The sequence below is a fragment of the Mustela lutreola genome, chromosome 4, assembly GCF_030435805.1.
Source record: "Mustela lutreola isolate mMusLut2 chromosome 4, mMusLut2.pri, whole genome shotgun sequence".
In the NCBI taxonomy this organism is placed as follows: Eukaryota; Metazoa; Chordata; class Mammalia; order Carnivora; family Mustelidae; genus Mustela; species Mustela lutreola.
The window spans coordinates 112,648,318-112,673,613 of record NC_081293.1 but is presented as its reverse complement, the minus strand read 5'-3'; the positions used below and the strand labels follow the sequence as shown (position 1 = coordinate 112,673,613).

The 25,296-nt window shown below is 40.5% G+C and overlaps 2 protein-coding genes across 4 annotated transcripts in view; both read left to right on the top strand.

The window, feature by feature from the left end:
* The window catches only part of PRKAR2B (protein kinase cAMP-dependent type II regulatory subunit beta), a 90,761-nt gene extending 84,780 nt beyond the window's left edge, over window positions 1-5,981 (top strand). Inside the window, exons 9-12 of one of the 2 annotated variants that reach the window (XM_059170827.1) lie at window positions 1,605-1,670; window positions 1,801-1,939; window positions 2,377-2,516; window positions 3,983-5,981. In XM_059170827.1, the coding sequence (XP_059026810.1) occupies window positions 1,605-1,670; window positions 1,801-1,939; window positions 2,377-2,516; window positions 3,983-4,036 (399 nt within the window). In that variant the 3' untranslated portion in view covers window positions 4,037-5,981. The remainder of the gene's footprint in view (window positions 1-1,604; window positions 1,671-1,800; window positions 1,940-2,376; window positions 2,517-3,982) is intronic. The other variant, XM_059170829.1, reaches the window with a different exon arrangement.
* Window positions 5,982-13,494: 7,513 nt separating this feature from the next.
* The window catches only part of HBP1 (HMG-box transcription factor 1), a 29,307-nt gene continuing 17,505 nt past the window's right edge, over window positions 13,495-25,296 (top strand). The window contains exons 1-3 of one of the 2 annotated variants that reach the window (XM_059170807.1): window positions 13,495-13,597; window positions 21,568-21,751; window positions 23,757-23,985. In XM_059170807.1, coding sequence (XP_059026790.1) covers window positions 13,583-13,597; window positions 21,568-21,751; window positions 23,757-23,985 — 428 coding nt within the window. In that variant the 5' untranslated portion in view covers window positions 13,495-13,582. The other variant, XM_059170809.1, reaches the window with a different exon arrangement.

Here is a 25,296-nt window from a genome sequence, read left to right as displayed (position 1 = left end):
GATATGTGGAATGAGACGCAAGGTCTATGAGCTTGAGGCACGAATAATTGTGTTAGGAGGCAAATACACAAGTAAATCAGTCTCTCCTGTCCACATGCATGCACACACCGATTATAGTCAGGGGTTGGAAGGAGGTGGAGTCAAATTAGAGGACAAGACCAAGGTTCTCCTATGGAAGTTGAAAAATAACCAAGCACAGAGCACTTTTGACATGATTTTTTTTAGCCTTTTATTTTGAAATAATTACAGATTCATGGTAAGTTGCAGTGATCATACAGAGGTCCCGTGCCCTTCCCCCAACCTTCTCCCGGTGCCTCTGGTGTCCCTACACTTCACACCATCACCCCTATGATCCAACACTGGCACAGCCCACCAGCTCTGTGTTGTTACTTCTTTGTGCCTTTAGAGCATGTTTTGAAAACAAAATTATCAGGCACCAGTTCACTTGGTCAGTGGAACATGTGACTCTTGATCTCAGGGTTATGAGTTCTAGCCCTACATTGGGCTTAGAGGTTATTTAAAAACAAAATCTGAAAAAGCAATAACATAGCAGTCAACAGATGTATTATGATTTTAAACACTTGAAAATGTAATAGGACGCTCCTATGATACAAAGTAAGAGAGGATTATAGATATATTATACTTAGGGTTTATTGAAGGTATTTTTAGGGATTATCTCTGAAGCATTTATAAATATGTTACATAAATCTAGACTCCACATTTTTGTGATGTAATCTGACAGTGTTTCTTGAATTGCATGTACAATTGTATGTGTTTCTATGAATTGTTTCTTGAAATGTATGTAAAGAGTTTTGAAATTCCCAAGTTTCTCTAGAATCACTTTGGAGGCTCAGAAAAGTCAGTATTTGCTGTCATCTATACTACACTACTTCCTTCGGGAGGCATCACTGAAAATCAGGGCAGAGTTCACCCAAAAAGGAAAAGTAGAGAAAGCAGGGGTGTGGTTGGAAATGGCAACACTTTCAGAAGCCTTTTTGAGGCCCCAGGGTAGGATAGAGCATCAGTAACAACATCAGGGCCCACGTGGGCTGCCTCCCAATATGTCCGGTTGTTTTCTCCTCCTTGAGTGTTTCTCCTCTCTGGGTCCCATGCTGATGCTTCTCATCAGAGTATGACACAGGGTGCGCATCTGAGCGCTTCTTGGGAAGCACAGGATTGGCCTGCAGAGCAGGACGTGCTGGGACATGGCATTGCTATCTGGGACTGTAGACATTGTCATCCAGGCGGCCGTTGGGGCTTAATTCTCACCTCTGTATTTGCCATGTCTCCTTGGCTAGCTTTAGCCAGAAGTGCCATGGGGAAGAGTTTATTATTTGAAATAGTTTTACATGAAATAAATAACTGAACAATACCAAATCATTATATTGTACATTCTAAACTGAAGGTGAGCTTGTTACTTTAGAATTGCTGATCATGGCCTCTCAATGTAGACAGTGAGATGGTCTGTTCCTCTGGCCCCTCACTGTCCCGGCAGACCGTCTGTACCATGGAGCTGGGTCGATCTCAGGGCTGCAAGAGGCCAACAGGATTGCTGGCATCGAAATCTGCATTTCCCCCACTCTGTTTTTGTTTCCTTCTTACAGGGAGATTTGGCGGATTCTTTTTTCATCGTGGAGTCTGGCGAAGTGAAAATCACTATGAAAAGGAAGGTGAGTGTTGGCAAGTCCTAAAAAGCCATGTTAGCCACAGAGCACCAGGTTTCCTTTCTGATGCTCACCCTACGATTAACGGAGATTTCATGAGCTGAGTCACGGCTCACTCTCTTCCTTCCCTTGTCAGGGTAAGTCAGAAGTGGAAGAGAATGGTGCCGTGGAAATTGCTCGCTGTTCTCGGGGTCAGTACTTCGGAGAGCTGGCTCTGGTCACCAACAAACCTCGGGCCGCTTCCGCGCACGCCATCGGGACCGTCAAATGTTTAGGTAGGGTCACAGGGGTGGACGTGCCTCTACTTGCAGTCGTGAGACCTGCATTCTGTGTGTTCGTGAGCCTGTGCCGACGATCTCACTGGGTCCCCAACTTTTACCGTCCCCACAAAAGAGAACAAGGTCCTGATTCATTGCTTTAGGGAATCCATTTGTGAGAGCCTTTCTTTTTTTCTTTATGGATCGTCCTATCCCTATTTTGTTCTTTTGTACGGGCACGAAAAAACATCTTGTTTTAGTAAAGAATTCGGAGTATGAAGCTTTAGGTCTCATCTTTCAAGTAAAGTTTGTGTTCCTCCAAAAAAAAAAAAAAAGAAAGCCAGCTAGAATAGTATTTTTATAGCATTCATCCAGGTCTGTGGGCAAAGCCGGAGGGTCTGTGGGAGTACTTCCTCATCCCAGTCCCAACGAAGGTTTGTGTTTGTCAAACACAGGACGGTTTTGTTGTCCAGCTGTTAACGATAAGTCATCGCAGATGCCACCTTCAGCTGGAAGACCTCCCTCTGACCTAGGAGACAGAATTTACTTTAAGAGTGAGGAACTGAAGCCAGGAGGTGTCCACATAGCTGACACTGTAAGAAAATTGATTACACAGTGATTATCCACTCTGTGTTCTCACACGCAGTTCTGTAGAATAAACGTAGCGTCCTCAGCCCGGCAGGCATCTTCAGAATTAACTCCTTAGAGAAGTCACTTTTTGAAAGGCTTTCAGGAAGTATAATAGTAATCAAGTGTTACATTTGGATGAAAGAGGAGGTAGGTAGGCACTAATGGGTAATTTTCCTCAGTACAGACAGGAGGAAAAGTAAAGTGAAGTGAGTGAAACCCTATTAATTTTTTTCTGTAACAGTTATTCCCATTAAAGAAAACCTGAGAAATACAGAAAAGGATGGGAAAAACTAGGAGTCACCCATACCAACCCCCCCAATTCTGTTCTAATTCCTTCTCATCTTTTTTTTTTTTTGCGGGGGTTTTCTGGTTTTAAGATTTTGTCAACTACTTTTTTTCCATTCACTGTAGCTTAATCAGGTATTTGCTCATTTTATTTCTAGTTGATCAAATTGTAACGTGTGAAGTAAAATACACATTGTACGTCACGCAGGCATTTCCCACTGGCAAATATTTTGGGCATTTGGGCCCCATATATTGGGGGTGGGGGAGATTTTTGCGTCTGTGGGCGCACATAACTTTCCCATATATAGGATTTTTCCTTAGGAATGTTCTCAGGATACACTTTCTTTTCATGCTGTTCGAGGTATACTGCCAGCTCTCTCGGTCTGTACTAATTTACATGCTACCACAGTACAACAATGTCCACTTTCTCTGTTCTTGCAAACATTGTCTTTTGTACCTTTGCAAATTTGAGAGGGAAAAAAAATATATATGTATATATGTATGTATGTATTTCTTAAATCTGTATTTCTATGGTGGTGTGATATTTTCCACATGTATATTATAGAGTTTTTAAAAGTGTAGGAAACAAGCAGGAAAGCGGACATAAAGCATATACTTAGAAGCAGACAAAAGCACTTGGGCTGCCATTTAGAATTGACTAGACAATAGGATAAAAGAGCAAAACATTACAAAAGGTAACACTGGGTCTTTACAGCATAGCATTGGGCAAAGAGTAGAGAAAAAAAAAGGAAACAGTAGAGAAGAAAAACAAAGGGAAAACAATAGAGAAAAAAAGATCCCTTGCCACCTTTAAGGAGTTCATATTACTGAGGTGATGACATCAAAACTAATTTATTTTTTAAAATTCCAAGGCCTTGCCATAACAGCCCCTCATTTTTTTCTTACCATAGACCAGGAGCCTCCCAGCCACCCTAGAAATGCACAGATTATCAGAGGAATACTGGCTGTTTACTTTCTGAAGCGGAACATTTTTATTCTTACGCCCTTTCCTTACATTTGATATATATCTAAAAATGCCATTGCATTATTGATAGCTGCAGAATGGGCATAGTAAATAACTTGGGAATTTTTCAAATTTGCAAAGGATGTTAAATTTGTTTTTCTTTTATTCTCCCCTTTTCTTAGCTATGGATGTGCAGGCGTTTGAAAGGCTTTTGGGACCTTGCATGGAAATTATGAAAAGGAACATTGCCACCTATGAAGAACAATTAGTTGCTCTGTTTGGAACTAACATGGATATTGTTGAACCCACTGCATGAAGCAAAAGTATGGACAAGACCCGTAGTGACAAAATTCCGCAGTAGTGGTTAGTCCACTGAGAATGTGTTTGTGTAGATGCCAAGCATTTTTTGTGATTTCAGGTTTTTTTCCTTTTTTTTTTTTTTTTAAACCTTTACAGTGTATCTGTAAACAGAGTAGTGATTTAATACTCAATAGGCTTTACCATCACTTTCTAAAGAATAGGTCAGAAGAATACTGACATACTGATAAGATGACTTTGTACTCCACAAAATTATGATTTGAGTGAAAGTTTCATTCAGATGATTGTGATATACCAAAAGTATCTGTGTGTAAGAAGATAATTAAAGGACACTGCCGTGGGTGATATGTGTTCGTTTGGACTTCCCGGGTTGCTGTGTTAGTGACTGTGCTCATGGAAAGAGACCTTGGCAGTGACTCATGCTGGACAGCATGACATCACATTCTTTTTACAACTCACTATATATAGTAAGTACAGTTTTAATCATTTTTGTTTTCTCAAGTTTTTCAGGCTTGATAAGTTATGTGCTGGCCTTGGACTACGGTGAAATGGTAGAAAACATCATATGCAATTTTCAGACCTTTTATATTTTTGCAATAAAGTACATTTTGACTTCTTTGGCATAAGGTCAGTAACTTCCATACCCCAGTGGTTTTAAGGATGAGAATGTAGTCATTATGATAATAGGGAAGAGTCTTTGAGATGAGAGATCATTAACACAATTTCCTCATAAAGCATATATCTGCTTCTTTTTTCCATTTTGTAGTTCTCTGTACTCTTTAAAAGTTTGAGTTCAACATTTAATGTCACAAATGGTTTTTGGTTTTTTTTAAAATGCTATTTAGACTTGTCTTCTAGAAGCTGGAGATCTTAACATATGCTAAAAAAAAAAAAAAAAGAAAAAAGAAAGAAAGAAAAAAGAAAAGGAAAAAAGCGACCTCTCCTATACCAAAAATATTTTGGGGTCCTCATCAGCATGCCCCAGGGATATAGCTCTGTTCTTCACTAGGTGTACATAATAGGATCCTTGGCAGACATCTCCCATGGGTTTCCTTTAAAGGTGGTGGGAATAAATTTTTTTAAGCAAAACCAGATATAAATATAAAAGGAATTTCTGCCCCATCCAAATGTCCTTGCCATTTGTGTTACTGTAGACTCAAAAGTGCAGGATGGACTTAATACGTTTTCGTTGATAATATGCCTATTATTCTGCCACATAAGATGAATTACATTCAACCAAAGCAGTATTATTCTTAACATGGTTTCTATGTCCATGTGACCCCTGTGTCTGGAGAGGTTAGTTCTAATCAGTTGTTCACTTTTAAATGAACAATTACATTTTGGGAAACAGGTTTTAAAGAATTATATATACCTGGGTAAAAATAGTCTGTGGCTCTTACAGTGTGATGTTATTAGAGAACGTTTATGGTCTTACATATATAATGAAAATATGGTTTAAAATGTGTTCATCAAATAATGTACATATAAAAAGTATGTAAAGTATAACTTAGCTACATTTTAGAACACCGTTTAACAATTTTGCAAACTTTCTTGTAGGAAGGGAGCTTATGACATGAAGATGACTTGTTTTCTATTTCAGATTTTATTTTAAAAGCCAGTTCTGTTAAACAAGGAAAAACCACAAAGAACCCCCAGATTCCTAGTTCATCATTCTGTACTCTTTATCCACTTTTTCAAGATACCTTGTTGCATCAGCTGATTGTTAACTATTCATGGAATAACAAACAAATGCCTGTTTAATAAAGAACTCTGACCAAGGCTGTAAATGCCAGTTACATTATTTTCAGTATTGTTGGTTATATTTAAATTTACCTTATAATAAAGCACACTTTTATAATAAAATGTTTTTAATGAAGTTTTTTGTTTGTTTGTTTTGTGTTGTGTTGTGTTTCTGTCCTGGGACTTGGATGGTGCATATTGTGCCATGTGAGAAACAGGACAGACGGGGTACATGTGAAAGGCATTGCCACCCCACACACACCCTGGACCTAATGCAAGAAAAGAGTATAGTTTTTTACGGCAATAGGGATTTACAGATTTTAACTATTAGTCATATGTGATCTAAACAATCGCAGTGTGCTCCAGACTAGCTTGGCTGTGTAGGCTCACCAGAGATGTGTCACTAACTAGGGAATTTACAAGTTGAAGCATCTAATAAAAACATTTGACTCACACTTGACGTGTGGATGTCATCATTCAGTCACAAACCAAGATTCTTTACTCTTGGAAGATCCTCCATTGAAATTTCATTCAAGGATACACTCTGTGTAGCTACGAATTATTCTGGAAGAACATTGTAATAACGCAAGTGCTTCTCCTTGTTTCATATAGTGTGTGTGTGGGTGTGTGTGTGTTCTGCATGTCACTATGAACTAGGACTTGCCTATGGTGTAACAAACACTATCTGTGACACAAGGTGGGTGAACATGCTTGGATTACTGTTGGAAACTAGCAGACCACTTAAAATGTGTAGAAATTCTGCGAGGGAGGCATGGGACATGAAGTAAAGGACTCTGGGTTTGATTGAAATATGTCCGATTAAATGCAGAGTCCTTTTCCTTTCTAGAGCAATTTTCCTAATTTTCTCTAGCAATGTTATATTTAGAACAAGGAGTTTGTGACCTTTGACATTCTTTTTAAAAATTTTTTATTTAAATTCATTAGTCTCATGTAATAGCCAGTGTTCATTACATCATATATCCTTCCTAATGTCCATCATCCAGTTACCCCATGCCCCCACCCCACACTTCCCCTCCAGCAACCCTCAGTTTGTTTCCTATGATTGAGAGTCTCTTATGGCTTGCCTCTCTCTGGTTTCATCGTTTCATTCTTCCCTTCCCTTCCCCTATGCTCCTCTGTTTTGTTTCTTAAATTCCACATATGAGTGAGGTCATATGATAATTGTCTTTCTGTGATTGACTTATTTGGCTTGGCATAACGCCTTCTGGTTCCATCCGCGTCGTTGCAAGTGGCACAACCTATGGCTTTGTTAAATAACTGAAAAAGCAATTCTATCTGAATAAAATGTTAATACTGAAGGGAGAAATGAAATTGTTCATGCATAAGGGAGAAATAGAATAACCAGGAATTCTGGCTTCTGGAATTAAGAGAGTGTGAAGTGTGGCTTGATGTTGAATATCAGAAAGAATTCTGACCAAAACAAACTGGAATAGGAGTTGAGACAACCTTCCCTGCTCCAGGATATTTTTAAAGGCAGCAAAACTGGTTGAGCAACTGAAACTATATAGTTGTTAGTCTTACCCCCAGGTACTTTAAAAAAAAAAAAAAAAGACCTTAAAAGTATAGCGAATTATGGAAACATAAACAATAAAGTTTACCATGTATTGGCAGAGGTCTTATGTGCCCAATAATAAAGATGGGAGCCTAGATCAGTCTGTGTAAGTGAGGAGAGTCGGTGACTTTGCCCAGTTACGTGGTGAGGCCACGGCAGAACTCCCAGGCCACTGATTCTCTTGGTTTCCTGTGCAGTTCTTGGTCTCGTATGTTTTCCCATATTGAGCCTATAGAGAAATTTGCATCAAGTACGCAGGGCAGATGGTTAAGACTCCTGAGAGGAAAACTGTACTTGACCAACAGATCTGCGTCTGTCCCTTTTTATGCCGTAAATTTATAAATCTAAAATTGCCTAAAAAGTCCTCAAGGTGCATGTTAACACTTACATTTGGGGAGATGTAATGAGGCATGCTGTGGAAGTAACTGCACCATAAAATGAAATGACACTTACTAGGTAGGTGCCCTAGCCCCCAAAATGTATATATGAAATATTTTGTATCGATTATAATTGAGATGTTACAGTAAGTAAATGAATTTTTACTCTCAGCTGCAAAGAACAGAGAATGAGTTTCTCTCTAGGGGGCCGGAGAAGGTTTTAGGTGTGAGCCAGAAATGGACTCAAATGACAAAAGCAGCCTTGGCTCCTGACCTCAACAACCTGGAAGCAAACCTCTGAGTGTTTCTAGCCTAACAAGAACGAGCATGTGAGCAGTAAATACCAGTCAAAAATCTCAGATAAAGTTGCTTCCAGTCTATGACTTTCCATCTTTATCCTAATTGAAAACCTACCGGGATCCTGCTGAGGAGTAAGAGAATAAGCGATCTCCCAAGAACTCCTCTGCCTCCTTGAGGTCACATCTTTACATACGACTATATTCTTGAAATGTATACAAGTGACGTTTTTAGAAGAGATGCTCGCTTTTCCTTGTGATTGCTTCTTAAATTGGCTGAACTTAAATAGCCTCCACATGTTTACTACTACGGCGCATTGTGATAGGCTGTGGAACTTGAAGGAGTGGAAGTGGGTTCGAAGAATCTTGTTTGCCTTTGTGTGACGGAGAGGAAGGAAAATAGCGCTTACCCTGTGAGCAGATGAGACCTGTCCTCTTAGAGCCGTGATAAATGTTCACACATAGAAAGCCCATGGAAGCTTGTTCATAGTCCGTGTGCAAGAGAACAAGGGACATGCAGGATAGCACATAACATGCGCTCATAAGAAAGTTCCTGCCGCCTGTTTCCTGCTCACTTCCTCATTTGTTCAGCAGGCACCTACTGACTGAGTGCTCAGACAAAAAGATGCATTGGAGATGGTGGGGGGGGAGGAGGAGGTAACATTTGTAAATGCTGGGGTGGGGGCAGCAAATGAAAGCAAAATAATAAGTGTAGCCACAGTGTGATAAGAGTTGTGTGCATATTCTTGTGGTTTTAATTGCTTTTTATCACACTCGTCTCTAAAACGAGGTTCTTGTGACTGGCAACTAAAAGGAAATACATAAAGAAGAGCCTAAAATAACAAGACACAGGAGAAAATACATTGGAGATTGTGTTAAATGGTTCAGATAACAGGAATGGTCTATTCTAGAAAACTCGCAATGAAAAACCCGAGAACAGTTATTTGGAAGATTTCGGCTTCTTAATTTTATAAAAAGGAAGTAGGATTAAGTTGAATTTTTTTGTTGCCTTCTCTAAATGCTCACGTTTTCATGAGTACCAAATTGGGCAACTTACAAAAACATTTTGAGGGTGATGGAGGCCACAAAGCGTAGTGCCCTCTGAGTCCTGAGGACACCCAGGCTTATTTCTCTCCACTTGGATCTCCTAAATTCTACATAGATTCAGCTGCTTTTAGGAACTCTGTACCCAAATTTCTTGCTTGCACAGAAAGCTCATGATTTAAAATTGAACCCACTCTTTCTCCTTTTTCCAGTGCCCAAGTCTGTTGTCTCCAGCGTTCCCCACCTCAGCAATAACATCGACATACCACCAATACCCACCCACTAGTAATCTCTACACCGGGTGTGGGGCCTGAACCCACAATCCTGAGATCAAGAGTCACATGCTTCACTGACTGAGCCAGCCAGGCGTGCCCCCGCCCCCACCAATTTTTTATTCTTCCCTTTCTTTTTCCCTTTGGCTCTTCCTCCTAAAGGTGATTATGTTAAGACACCAACATATCGAAGCAAACTCATGCTCTATGGTCATCTGAGTAAAATTTAAACTCATAGTGGAATCAAGAATTATAACGTACAACAAACATACTACTCATTTCTAAAATGGCACTCATCATTAGCTCCCAGGCATTCCCTTACAATTTGAATATACTTGAGTACTTGGAATTAATTATAAAATTATAGTACATATATGGAAGGATGGCTCTACGATTTTTAAATAATCTACCCAAAGAGAAACTATCTGAAAAGTTGAGGAACTACTTTCAACCATTTCCTAGTTTTAGGAAATGTGTCCCATTTCCTAATTTTAGTGTGGATAGTCTCCAGCTTAGGATGGTTTGACTCACAATTTTTCAACTCCACGGTGATGCAAAAGCAAAGTGCACTCAGTAGAAACATTCTGATCTTTCCCCAGGCTATCCATAGGTAGGAGGACAGTCCTCTCTCATGATGCTGGGCAGGGCAGCCACAAGAGCATATGGATCAACAACCCATTCACTTAGAGCCATTCTATCTTTCACATCCAGGAGAGCATTTAGTAAATTACATGAGATGTTCTACACTTTATTGTACATAAGCCTTTGTTAGATGATTTTGCCCAACTATCACTTAATGTAAGTGTTCTGAGCAAAGCAGGCTCTGCTGAGCTGTGAAGCTCTGAAGGTTAGGGTGTTAAGTGCATTTTCAACTTGAGATGATTTTCAACTTCTTGGACATAACCCCATTATAAGTTGAGGAAGATGTGTACTTGATTTGAGTGATTTCCTTTTTTTATCAGTTCAAACAGTGATATTCTCAATATGTAAACAATGCCCGGTGCTTGAACTTAATCTTTAGTCCGGGGTAGTAGTCATTGGTGTGCCAAATGTAGAGGAACTGAGGCAAATATATTTTTTAATTTGATCCCTAAATAGGGTTTATCTTTTTTTTTTTTACTACCTTTAACAAATCAGCACTTCATGTTTCTTTATAAAAACAGAAGTTGATTTGTTTACGTGTTCTTAATTATATCTGCTTTAGCGAGAGAGAAGAATTTGCATATATAAAGATTTTCAAGGAGATCTTACTAGTTTTTTACTTTGATCTTTGCTCTGGGTTGTGAGTTGTCTGGTTTTATTAGTCACTCAAGAATTAATGAGGATGACACACCTTGTTAAATATACATGTGGTACTTATCCTGTCATTTAGCTTCCCAGGAAAGTCAAAAGACAGGACTAATTGTCCACTTTAAAGGTGTATAGTTCCCGATACTGATATTTAATCAGTGTGACTGAAGCATTAGAATTTTACTCCCCAATGACTTAGACAAAAATTAATGTGAAGAGATTTTATATCTTTGAGAGAAGCAAAGAGTTCAACAAATAATAGGAACTAAATATTTCTGAGTGAATGGAAAAACTTCTCAGGGCTATTAAAAAGATAATTTGTTATAATAATGTACAATATCTTGATCTGAAGTTGAAATTATTCTTACCATCATTGTGTCCACCAAAAAAAAAAAATCTCCAGTAAGTCTTTTAGTAAGAACTTTCAAGTAGAAAACCCTTTAAAATAAGGTTCAGGGGAATGTGCGTGGCTCAGTCAATTAAGCATCTGACTCTTGATCTCCGCTCAGTTCATGATCTTAGGGTCATGAGTTCAAGCCCTGAGTTGGGTGTGGAGCCTACTTAAAATATAAATAAAATGAGGTAAGCTTCAGCTAAAGGCAGGCCTCCTGGTTTACCCAATGAATAGGGGAAAGGAGTGGCTCAAGTTCTTGAGGGCTTTTTTTTTTTTCTTTTTTTAAGACTGATTTATTTATTTGACACAGAGAGACAGTAGAGAGGGACAAGCAGGGGGAGTGGGGGAAGGAGAAGCAGGCCTCCTGCTGAGCAGGGAGCCCAATGCAAGGTCAATCCCATGACCTCCTGGACCATGACAGGAACTGAAGGCATATGTCTAACAACTGAGCCACCCAGGCGCCACAGGGAGACTTATTTTTTGGGGGGCGAAAGCTTTTCAGTTTCCTGGTGGGTTTAAAACATAAATATTTCAAATTTTAATTTAAATGACTATGTAAATTGCACAATTTTTTCTTTTTGTCAAAAAATGACATGCTGTAGAGGTAGCACAGCAATCCTCCACAGTAAAGGGTGAAAATAGAAAGACCAAAAAGAAAACAAAATAACAGGGTCACAGTCCACATTCTTTTTTGGATCCCTCTATAAATCTCTAAAAGAGAATACATTCAAATCCTGTCCTTTACCCTCAGTGAAAAATTTAGGCATCTTGTTGGCTCTCAATTATTTTTAGGAAAAAATAATACTATTTGTGAATACAAGAAGTAAATCTTTGATTCTGTGGTACGGAGAATGATTTTAACATAATTTCGCTTCAAGTCTTCAAACAGGAAATCCCTAAAAGAATTGGAAAACTTGTTTTTGTTTGTTTGTTTTTTAACCCGCGAGAGTTACTTGGGATTTGATATGTTGCTTTCAGGGAGATTTAAAAATTCAAGACATGTATAGGTGGGGGTCATTAAAGGAATAATCAGCTATGGTTTCCGCCTCTTTTCAGTAGTTGACTATTGATTTCTAAATAACGTAGGGTTTTCCTCTTAATTTTAAGCATACAAGCAGTGATCTAAAGACACAAAACGTAAAGCATAGCTTAATGATTAAACGTTTAAGGTTCAAAGGAAAAAAAGCTTAATAATGCCTTTGTAATGTGAATGGTAAGAACATGAATTACAGACTCGGTGGACTGTGATGGACAGCCATGTTTAAAGTGAAGGTAACTATAAAGCCAAAGAAGCCACCCTCCTCTGGTGAGTCAGTTATTAGTAACTTAAGGAGGAGCTCCTAGTGGCAACGAAGTGCAAAGACACTCTTCTCTCATCAATGGGAAGTCGTCGGGGGTGGGGGTGGGGACACACTGGTTAACAAAAACTCGCCAGAGACCCTTAGATAATGATTCACTAATTCAGTTTAAATCACACACTGTACTGCTATTTACTTTAACCAACGAGCACGCTGGTCAATATGGAAAATACCGCTTTGATCGGCTTCAGTCTCTGTAAGTCCATAGTAATCGTCCACCCGCTTCCAGCTTTGTAAATTCACCAGACCCCGAACTTTCCTGCGTTCATCCCCGAGCCTCCCAGCGACTGGCACGTCGCTGGCATTCAACACACCCTGCGTGAACTGATCGAAGAAACCCTCTGAAGTTGCTGTCCGGGAAGTGGCCAGGAATTCTAGTTCTTCCCACTGGAGCGCCACACCACCTTTATTACCCCATAATGCCCGGGGCTGTGATTTGTGGGTGACTGGGTCCCTCGCGAGGCTGCACAGCTTCCGCTTCTGCAGTCATCTCCTTCCCCTCGCACTAAAACAATACCTTGGCCTCCTGCCAAACTTCGAACAGCAAGCGACTCTGGCTGTTTATGGCCCGAAATGGGTGCTGCGAGAGACTGGGGCTCTCCAAGCGCTCAGAGAGGCCCAGAGGAAGAGAAGAGGCCAAAGCTTTAAAACACTCCCTTCCTCCGCCCCCTCCCTTTTGTCCCAGACACCAAAACAAACGAGCTGATACACGTGTCCCTATGACTCTTGTTTACTATCAAGACAGCGCTCTGCACGCACCTCTGGGATATGTAGTCCAACCGGTTTCTCTTGCCTACAGTTTCCCAGAACAGAGCAAGGCTGAGACTACGAACCCACAAGCCATTTCGGGGGCAAAGTTTGGCTTTGGTCCCCGGAGTCTCGGCAGCAATCCAATCCGAAGCGCTCACTCTTGTGATTGACAGACCACCTTCTCCAGTAAACACAACACAAAAGTCAATACAAGCCCGCCTCCCGAGACGGACGACGCGCTCACCCAATGGGAAAGGGGAAAGATCGAATGACACTTCCATAGGCCAATAAGAAGGCAAAAGAGCTGAGAGGAGGCTCAACCCCCGGGGGGTTGAGGGGAGGGGGAAGACGAAGCTTGAAAGACTTGGTAATGGCGACGGGTTTGGTAAGTAGGAAAGTTTCGGTTGAGGAGTAAGAGCAGCGGCGGGAGCAGTAAGGCGCGCCGGAGAGACCGGCCTCAGTCGGAGAGAGGGTACACGAGTCGCTGGTGGTGTTGTCGCGTCCAGGGCGGCCCGCGTCGCGGCTGCCCGCACTCCGTGGCGGGTTTGTTGTCTTTCAGTTCGGGAAGGGGTGGGGGTGGGGAAGGGAGGGGCAGGATCCCGAGGGGACCGGGCGGCCGGGCGAGCTCGGGTCCGCGCTCCTCTTCCGCCAAAGGCTGCCCTCACAGTCGGAGCAGTTAATCGTCCGATAACTGCCGGTGGCGAACCCGCCGGACCGGCGCCTCCCGCGAGTTCACCTAGGCTTCGCGGCGGCCGGGCCCGAGGGGGTCTCGGGGGCGGGGGCTGGGAGGAGTCGGCGAGGTCGGCCCTCCGGGCCGGGTTGCGCGGTGGGTGGCCGGGCCGGGTGCGGAGATGGGGCGGGCCTGGGCGGGGGGAAGGGGCCGACGCGGCGCCGGGGCTGCCCAGGAAAGTTTGACTTCAACTTCGCGTGTGTGGGCGGAGGGTCGGAGATTGGCCTCGGGTGGGCTGTCGGCCGGGGTTGGGGGACCCCAGTGAGGCGCCGCCTCCTCTGGGAGCCGAGAGGGGCTGGGGCCGAGCTGGGAAGCTCGCGGAGCTGCTGGGCCCCGGGGCTCATTGTTACGCATTTCGAATGAATGGGCTCCGAGGCGCCTGCGCGGTGCTGCTGAGCGGAGGGGAAAAACAAGCCTGGAGTCCAGGCTGCGGTCACATGATGGGGGGAGGGGAGGGGAAGGCGATGAATGGCGAAAGAGGGTGGGGGATGGACTTGGCTTGAACCGGGAGGCGCAGCCTCTGTGACCGAGAGCCCTAGCTTGGCAGGCGTTTCCAGTCTCCGCCTTCCAACCTATGCTGCTGCCGCAGGCAGATTAAAACAAAAAAGAATCCAGGCGAAGTCGACCGTGGGGGCCCGGTTTTTGTACCTTCCTTAAGCGCTGCACGGTGTCTGGGGGATTTCACTCGCTGCCGCGCGTGCTTCATTACCTAGAGTTCATTCTTCAGCAGTCTTCAAGAATCGTTTTTAAAAGGAGTACTGCCAACAAGGCTGTACAAGGCTGTACTTCATCCAGTCTTCAGCTCAGGCTGCCGCTATAAGACGGGAGGAGGGTAATAGGGAGCTGGGTATACTAGGAAGTCCTACCAACAATTCCCGACCAAGTGCTGTAGATTTATTTACCTCTAACCAGCGGTAACAGATGACTCCCAACCTTAGTTTTGAATTAAAGTTATTACCTTTTAAAAATTGAAATAATTTTGACATCTGTGAATACATGTTTAACTATAATGTATAATCTACATTGTAATGTATTCCTAGCATTTCGGTCTTTGCCCCCCCCCCTCCCCCGCTTTTGTCTTTTGTTTTAGCTTGCTAACAAGGGTGTTAGGGTCCTCTGTTGAGTTCCCTTGATGAAGCTACACTAGTTTATCCCTCTTTACATGTGGAGGATCTGTTCCCAGTCCTGTGGATGCCTGAAACCAGGCATAGTATGGAACCCTTTGTATGCTGTGTTTTTCTTATGATATTTAGAAATTAGATATTAATAATTAGTAATAAAATAGAACAATATCCTGTAATAAAAGTTGTGTGAATGTGGTCTTTCTCAGAATACCTTATTCTCCTGTACTCACCCTTGTGATTACGTCAGCTGATAAAATGCCTATGTGGTGAGATGAAGTGAGGTGAATGACCTAGGCATTGTGACTTAGTTTGGCTGCTGTTGACCTTCTGACTTTAGGTCAGCAGGAGAATTAACTGTTTCCAGACTGGGTTGACCTTGGGTAACTGAATCCACTGAGAGGGAAACCTTGGATAAGGGGCGACCACTATAATCTAAATATCTCAATTTCTCATGTCAGAGATCTACACTTGATCTTAGCCAAAAGGCCAAGAAGCGATCTCTCATGTCAGAGATATAAATTAATTGAGCATGACCTCTGTCACACACACACACACACACACCCAACAATTTGAGCTTGGTAAAAAAGTCTTTTGGGATTAGGGGAGGACATAAAGAAATCCTTTCCATGATATCCTTGAGGATGGAAAGCTAAGGATTTAGGGACCAATGGGCACTTGTAAATGGGAGTCTCGCCTCTCTTGTCTATGCCTTTTGGCTCTTTTCAAGAAGAAAATGGTCACATTCAGTTGTCATTGCTGTTTTCCTCATCCATAAGAGTGACTGCTCACAGAGCTGTTTTGAGGTTTTTATGGAATTAGAGGAAGTCAAATGCTCTGTACACAGGAGGTAGGCAGTTAGTAAAACCTAATTTCCTACTTGTCCATTCATGGAGATTTAGCTATTTCCGGTCCTCTCCACCTCTGTAAGATATGTTGGATATTTACAACAGTTTGCAAACAAAAGCAATACAAACTTCCCATGTCAACCCAATAAAAATTTGTAATGCTAGAGATGCCATTTCAAAGCATAGCTTGCTGGAGAATTTTACTCTTCCCTTTTGAGAATCCCTGGTGTAGTTGCAGAGTTAGCCACAGTACAAGGCAAGCTATGTCAAATCCTGTAATACCAAAGCTGTATGCAAAAGCATGAATGAACAATAGGGTTAGCTCTACCAGGAGATACTTGAAAGAGAAGCTTGTTTATGAAAATGAATGTCTAATTGGCGTAATGTATGTGGGGGAGAATTTTTGAGTACGGACCCTTTTGGTATTTTTTTATTACCGTATCAGAGGTCTTGCTTCCCTCAAAGAGTTTGACAGAAAAGTCTGAGACAAAAAAATTTACATTCATTTAGGGATTTGAATTTTTTTTTTTTTAAGATTTTATTTATTTATTTGACAGAAATCCCAAGTAGATGGAGAGGCAGGCAGAGAGAGAGAGAGAGGGAAGCAGGCTCCCTGCTGAGCAGAGAGCCCGATGCGGGACTCCATCCCAGGACCCTGAGATCATGACCCGAGCCGAAGGCAGCGGCCCAACCCACTGAGCCACCCAGGCGCCCCTAGGGATTTGAATTTTGTTTTCATTTATTTTACTGAATTTTCCCAATAGCCCATTGAGGTAAGTGCAGGTGCTATGAGGCTGAGGTTAAGTGGCCTGCCTCACATTCCATGGCAAGCGGGAGGGAACCTCCAGTCTTTAGACTTAGGTCTAGACTCCCGTTTACTGTGCACTAGGTTTGCTGAAGCACTTTGGCATTATCTCAAGATCACAGTTTGATAGCCTTGAGCAGTGAGAGGAGCACACACATAGAGTTCAAATTCAACAAATACTTGGTGAGTATTTTGTTAGTAGGCAGTAGCTCTGTTTTGAAACTGAAATGTTTTTTTCCCCAGCTTCTTATATAAGAATATTGTGAGGGGATGTTGGTAGATCACGAGAACAAGGGACTGAAGAACCAACAGAAGTTGCGGAGACGTTAGTGTACTGTAAATGGTGAGCGGGGACAGTGCAAGACCCACTGATGGGGGAAGAGAAAATCTAGTTGGAAAATGGAGAAGGCCAAAAAGTTCTGCAGAGGAAAGGGGAGGATAAGAAGAGTTGCAACTCTGCTTTCGTGGATTCTGGAGCGCCTCTGTTTTGTACACTGAAGGGTGGCGCTGAGGAGATACATAGGTACATTGTGACCTCTGAACTTCATAAGCAAGAGAAAATGGTCAAGTTTAAGATTGTCACTGGCTGGCTTTTGCAGATCACATCTCGTGAAGCATAGTACAACAGATGTTCATAAGTAGTTGAGTCGCTAAGAAAGGTTAAATTGTGTTGTGTTTACTTAAGATGTTGGAATATTTTCCATGAAAAGACTTCAAACCTGCTGTCCAAACTGGGAATACTTGCTGTTCAAAGAACTCAGAATGACTAGTTCCTCTCATGTCTTGGGCATTGCTCAATAGGGAATCTGCATTGATACTACCAATTTTCTTTTATAAGAACTCTTGCAAAGGAAGCTGGGAGCCGGTGGCTGGCGAATTGGAAATGAGAATACACTGTTTTTAGTGTATTTTCCCTTAAATATGAGTTATGGATGTTTCTGCATACTTATACCATGTTTCAGTATGATTTGTTTTATAGGCTCAAAGAAAATGTTTATAGTTCAGATCACGTCAGACCTCTGTTCAAAAATCTTCAGTGTTCCCCTTTGTCTGATAATTGCTAATAAAAATAGTAGCCACTCTGCATTGAGGGCTTGCTCTGTGTTAGGTACTACTGTAAGCTTTTTACATTTGTTAGATCACTGAGTCTTTCTTTACAACAACCTATGTAGGTGTTTTTTTATTTCCGTTTTACAAACAAGGCAAAAAGATTTTGAGTAGATTGTCCAGTACACATAGCTAATAAGTAGTAAATCTGATTATAAACTCAGCCTAATTTCAGAGCCCTTACTCTTGTGTACCAAAAACAAACCAGTTTTCGTAAACTAGGATTGAAGATGCTGGCGCAGCCTACCTTTCCAGCCTTCATATCCATGACCACAAGACACACAAGGCCAGCTTCCCTTCTAGTGATACTGGATTCTGTGTTGTTTTTATTTTATCCATTATTTTGCAGACTCTTCAAGTTTGCTCATGTGAGTTTCTGTCATTGGAAGGCTTTTCTTCCTTCCTTTTTACCCATTTGTGGCCAAGCCCTGCTGTGTAGAACCGTGATAATTTGCTTATATGTTTCCACTAAAGTGTAGATTCCTTGAGATTGAAGACAAATTGTTCATCATTGAGGTCCAACATTGCAGTTAGTTTAGTGTCTTGTATATAATGTGTATTAAATAAATGAATATGTATATTTAAATAAAAATGAATTTAGTAATCATTTTTAGCTCACTTGTTCTCACAGTGCACCTGGTATTCTTTTAAAATGAAATAAATAAAAAACAGCTCACAGGGTGGTACCCCAGACCAAAGAAATCATATTCTCTGGAGGTGGGGCCTAGGCATCATTTTGTTTGAACCACACATAATCCCGTGCTTGAGAATCACTGATCTAGCTAAAGTGTGCTTGATTTTTGCATTGTGAAGTGGAGGTTCAGAATAATGATTTGGCCAGTTCTGCTTGAGAAATCAGTTCGCGTTAGCACATCTCCTGTTGCTACCAGTTTTGCAGGAGATTACTTGTTATACTCCTGCAGATTTGCTATTAACCATATAGTAAGACTGTGATTAATTAGTAGATAATAAATTGTACTGAACTGAAAAAATGTCCATTTCTTGCAAACGCCTTGGACATCTTCTAGATGAACTGTTACTTGCCTGAAGTAATGGCATGACCAGTGACTTTTATTGAGATGTGTTGGATAACTTGTCATATTTCTGAGGGAGGAAATTGCTGAAGCTGAATAAACGAGCTCTCTGGTCTCCTGTCATTAACTGTTTTCAGTAACTGTTCTATTTAGGATATTAAGTACCCAGAGGACGTGGAAGGTTGCCCTGCGTCAGTCGAGGGATAAAACATTTTGTAAAGAAGTCATTTTACATTTCTTTGACTCACTGTGTCTCAGTTTATCCTCACAACCCCTCTAGGAGGAAAGTAGAGCAACTGTTTCATAGATGAAGATAACTGAGTCAGTGAGAAGCTCAGTCACTTAGATCAGATATTTAGTAAGTGGTCAAGCTGGAATCAAAACTCATGACTCCTTACATCTGGCCCAGTGCCCTTTTCACTACTTCATAGAACATCTTTGTCAGTATTGAGTAAGACTCTTAAAACAGTGGCTAGGATGTGGGTCATTTTTGAGGGGTGTAGGCAGAGAGAACCAGAAGTAGAATGTTAGAAATAAAGTAAGGCAACAGGCAGTTTAGCTGCATGCATTGGGAACCATAAGATGTTTAATTGCCATTCACACTACTGTGTTTCCAGAAATCTGAAATAATCTGATATAAGCAGATATTTTTTTTTGAAAATTCATACATTTAGAAGAGTGAAAAATCTGGGGATAGTGTGTTCAGCAGTAGGAGAGATAAGGAAATTTTGGTATATTATGGAACGATGTAAAATCAATCTGTAAAAAAAATTAGTGACATAGGAAAATGCTTAAGAACTTACGCTAAGGAAAAAGATATCAATTATGTATAATACAAAGTATGGAGGAAAATACATGATTGTAGGTGTCTGCATGAAAAAGATATTGGATTGTAAAACAGTATACCAAAATGGTAACAGTATCTAAATCTGGTTGGTGGGATTAGAAGTCATCATTCCTGGGGTATCTGGGTGGCTCAGTCCGTTAAGCCTCTGACACTTGATTTTGGTTCAGGTCATGATCTCAGGATCCTGACATCAGCTCCCTATAGGGCTTCGCACTAGGGAGGGAATCTGCTTGAGATTCTTTCCCTCTGCTCCTTCCCCTCTCCCCACCCAGAGAAGCCTTCTTTCTCTGTCTCTCTAAAATAAATAAATAAATCTCTTTTAAAAAAGTAATTCTTTCTTTATTAAAAAAAAAGTTCTTTTTTTCCATTTTTCCCCCCACAGTGATTATGTATTTTACAGTTAGGAAAACATATTTCATAATAAAAAGATCATGAAAAAGCCTTTGGAGAAAAAAATTTGTCAGTGTTGCCAGTGTTTGTTGGTGATTATGTCATGGCTTAGAAAGTTCTGGTATAAATACTGAGCAGTTAACATCTTTTCACTGCATTTTTGATCACCAGAGGCAAGAGTACTAGACTTCTAGTGACTTTATTATTTTTTTTTTAAAGATTTTATTTATTTATTTGATAGAGATGACAAGTAGGCAGAGAGACAGGCAGAGAGACAGGAGGAAGCAGGCTCTCCACGGAGCAGAGAGCCAGATGCGGGGCTCGATCCCAGGACCCTGGGATCATGACCTGAGCCGAAGGCAGAGACTTTAACCCACTGAGCCACCCAGGCACCCCTTCTAGTGACTTTAAAGTGCAGTATATTTTATTGTTTTATTTTGGGGTAAAACTATGTCATGTTAGTTTTCTTGTGTGTATTAGTACTTTTTTTTAAAATGAGCTTTGGAATAAAGTCTGAGAAATCAGGAAATATTCCTGCTGCTGTCAGCCCAGTTAAATAACCAATTCGATCATTGTCCAAAGGCAGAGTGTAAATGGTATAAACACATTTTACTTTTCCAACAAAATTTAGTTGGTAGACTTTGCTAGAAATTATGTAGGTATAAAAATCTATGTTGTTTTCTTCCTTGTGATAGCTTTATAGGCTTAAGATGAGTATAGATTTACTATTTGTTTAAATTTCCTATGATTATTACTCATTTTAGAAATAATAAGGACAGGTACCTTTTTATGATGGCTAGGTACCAAACTCATAAAGAAAACGTGGCATTTTTTTTTTTTTTTTTGAGAAGTGTACTATATGGCCATTTAAAAAAAACTCTTAATGTTATTTTAAGTATGTTAAACTTTACTTTCAGATAAGAGAACAAAATAACACAGTTGGTAAACAGAGAAATTGAAATAGAATCTTTAAAAGTGAAAAAAATAGAATATTTCTTCAGTTTTTTAAAAAATTTAACTGAGGCAAGTTTGTTAATTTTCTTCTCCTTTTTTTTAGTTTGTTAATTTTCTTTGAAATTTGAAGATACAAGTTGAGAAAATGGTTTTCTTGGTCTCTCTATTTGGGTCTCAGAGTTTCTTAAAGAAATAAAAGTATATATAATAGTGCTATTATTCTATTAAAGAAAATACTGTGAGACTGACATGCTACCTACTGTACTAACGAGGCACCTTAAAGAAAAGAGTATTATAAATTTAAGATACGAATCCTTTTGGATTTGGGTATAATTTAGTGCTGACTACATGGTTGGAGTCTGGGAGTCAGGGAGTCTGCCTGCTCTAAAGGATTTGAGGGGGATACAGATGGTAATACATGATTAAGATGTAACATTATGAGTCTCTGACAGATTTGATACCTCTATAATCTCCAGGTCACACGACTTGACATTTTTTCTTTATTATTTTTATTTGAAGTCGGAGCACCATAACATGGTGTGGGAAGTGAAGACAAATCAGATGCCTAATGCAGTACAGAAACTCCTGCTGGTGATGGACAAGCGCGCTTCAGGCATGAACGACTCATTGGAGTTGCTGCAGTGTAATGAAAACTTGCCCTCCTCGCCTGGATACAACTCCTGTGACGAGCACATGGAGCTTGGTAAACAAAATTAAAAGTTTTTTAGGAGTCTGAGATTCATATTCTATGTTTGGTCCACTTCTCCACCTACCTTAAACCGCTTCAAAGTATGTGAAGTTTTTGTACCTTAGGAGTTTTCAGCATTCCACTGTTACTGCTTATAAGATATTACTTAAAACTAACATAACTTTGGGCTATTTATGGTCATAATCGAAACTCATTTACAAATTATCAAAGTAAGCCACTGTCCTGAGTAAAGGTCGGGCCATTAAACACCTCCGGAAAATCCTGCCTGTGGCTCCTGTGATTTTTGAGACCTGTTGGTGAGCTCAGTACATTGTGCTCGGCCACCTTGTGGCTGGTTTGTGGCTGCGATGGGCAGGTTACAGCGGACCCTTGAAACTGGAGGATCTGTCATTTATGGTCATCAGTGCCGCCAAGTTGCCCTTGGGATGTGTGGCCGGTAGAAGTGTGTAGGTTTGCGCAGGTAGGACTTGGAATTGTACTGCTAGGAGGATGGTATTGAAGAGTCAGCACCCATTGAGTGACCTGGGCTTGTGGCCCTGCTTTTCAGCTTGGCTCTGTCTGCATTTAATGCCGGGCTTGCTGAAATGTTTGCAAACCCCCGAGAGGCTGTGATCATCTTCCCTTTACCAGGGATAGGACAGAGGAGACTACGTGCTGCTGCACTCTTTGGGAATTTGGAGATACTACAGCTCTTGGGACATTTCCTGCTTGAATGCTGACGGGTTGCTGGGCCCTGTGAGTCACCGAGTGGTGGGTGCCATTAAGCACGGAGCGCCCATTTGTTTGGGTAGTTGCTTGTCCACCAGCCCACCAGTTTCAAGAGGAAATCAGGAAGTCGGGGCCAGTGGGTGACAAAAACTCGCACCCCTCCTCATTGCTTGGGTTTAAAAGCAGTTAATTTCCTGAGCTCGAAAGACAAATGAACCCTTTCTATGCAGTAACTAAAGAAGTGCTGGTCCAAGAAGGTTGTCAGCAGTGGGGAAAGGGGGATAGCTAGGTCAGTGCGAGAGTTACAGGGTGGAGTTTGCGTAATGTGATGTTTTTCAGCTGCTCAGTGAAACGGGGGTGGCTTCTACTCCGTTTACTGAGTGGATATCCTGAATTAATACTTAATAAGTAAGACATTTCAGCTTCAATAGGCTGTTCTGAGATAACTGCCTTGAGTAAGAATTCTGTGTCTGTACTTTATAGTAACAGCTGATCAGGACTCCTAAGGCTAGAAGAATTTTCTGTTTTACATATTGAAGGGATGCAGTGGATCAGCAGTTTGTTGTAGGTGTGTTTCATGAAGTTTTTTTCAAGGCCTGTAAGATGCTTTCTCTTCTCTCCTTTTCTTTTTTTTTAATACAGGTTTTTTAGAATTCAGTCTTCGCTGGCGTTCATAGCCATGGTGTGTACATGAGCCTTGGGAACACACCCTTAAGAAAACATAACCAGTAGTTATCATTGAGTTTAGAATTTCTCAAAAGAAATAATTCAGCATAGATTAAGTTGAATAAGTAGTACCTAAAACTTATAATATGACCTATTGATCTCATCTTTAAAAAATCTTTCTCATTATTGCAGTAATCTTCCGTAACAGGGTAATAAAGAACGGGAGTAAACCCATGTGTGTACATAAAATGCCTTATTCCTCATTAACTTGTAAACCTAAAAACATCTCTGGTGGCCTATGGACTAATGCCAGGTGAGCTATAAAAAAAAAAAAAAGTCAGAAGACACAGACTTTTTCTGGTCTGGGAAGAGGTATGGTAATTCAAGTTCATTAGTACATTTACATTTGTTTGGTCTGTTTTCTGTCAGGCTCTGTTGACCCTTGAATGTAGAAGGTGTCCTTTTTTTAGATCAAAACTTCCTCATCCAAGAAAACATTTCAAATTTAATACTTCCCACAAAATAAATTAGCTACATTTAAGGACTTCTCTTCCAGCTTAATTTTTAACATTATTCCCTGCATTAGCAATTTTCTTTTTATAATTTTAAGTGTGTTTCTTTGCAGATGACCTCCCTGAACTTCAGGCTGTTCAGAGTGACCCTACCCAATCTGCCATATACCAGCTAAGTTCAGATGTTTCACATCAAGAATATCCAAGACCATCTTGGAACCAAAATACCTCAGACATATCAGAAAATACTTACGGTGAAAATGAGGTGGATTGGCTGACTGAATTAGCAAATATCGCCACCAGCCCTCAGAGCCCACTTATGCAGTGCTCGTTCTACAACAGGTGGGAACACTGACTATATTGTTACTGAAAATGTTTGTCATTACAGAGAACTATTTTTTTTCTAGTTTTAAAAGTAATAATGCTATTAACCATCTAATGAATGGTTTACTGAAATTAGAATTTATAAGTCATTCGAATTAGGTTCTTTGTTCTGTAGTGATTACAGAGCTTTTTCACCTGGCATCATGATTTCATACTTTGAGAAGTAGATAAAAGGGACCAGAACCGCAGAGTCAGAAATATTTGTAAGTATATTAAAGTCATCCAAAAATAAACCAGACCAAGAAATACTTTTATTAGATACTTAGGCTTATAGAAATGAAAATTACACTATGTCTAAAAAACCATAGTTGTAATAAATGTTTTATTTTAAAGTCTTAGCAACCTTGAGTTTGGTTCCTTTTGATCTAGGTTTATTTTCTTCCACAGTGTATGTAACCTTACGTTACCTTACCTGTTCGTGAAAACTATAATTGCTAATGTTAAATCTAGAACTTCAGAAAAGTGGACTGCCATTAGTGAACACCACTATTTAATATACCCAGACCAAATTTTCTGCAAATGAGTTGTTTGTGCTATGAAATTATGGAAGCTTTGAACTAAAATTCGTAGAGAGACGTTAGTGGGTAATGTTTCATTAATTATCCCTAAAATTAGAAAATTATCTATGTGATGGGGCACCTGGGTGGCTCAGTTGGTTAAGCGACTGACTGCCTTTGGTGCAGGTCACGATCCCGGAATCCCGGGATCAAGTCCTGCATTGGGCTCCCTTCTCCATGAGGATTCTTCTTCTCCCCTCTCATTCTCTCTCTCACTCTCTATCAAATAAATAAATAAAATCTTAAAAAAAAAGAAAGAAAATTATCTATGTGAAAATACCTAGATAAATATGATAGTTTGTAGGAGAGAGAAGTGGATTTGTACTTGTGTGGGTAGACAGACTAGATAGTCCATATGAGGGGATGTAGGAATAACTGAATTTTGGTAGTACTTCTAACTTAATGTAATTCTTTGCTAAAAAATAAACTTTTCATGTGTGAAACCCTCGGTTTCTTGCAACCCATTAAATTATTTTGTTTTTCCTCTGTTCAGTGGGATGTTGGTCTCCATTAGGACAAATTAAATTTAGTTAACTAAATTTCTCAGTTTAATTCCATGGGAAATTTCCAAGAAAAATAGTCAAAAAGCTAAAAATTTGTTTATAATGAAAAACAAACAAACCAACCCTGACTTTCCTATTGGACTTTCTTTTTCCTAGTTTATTTATTTATTTATTTATTTATTTATTAACAGCAAACTTAAGAGAATTAA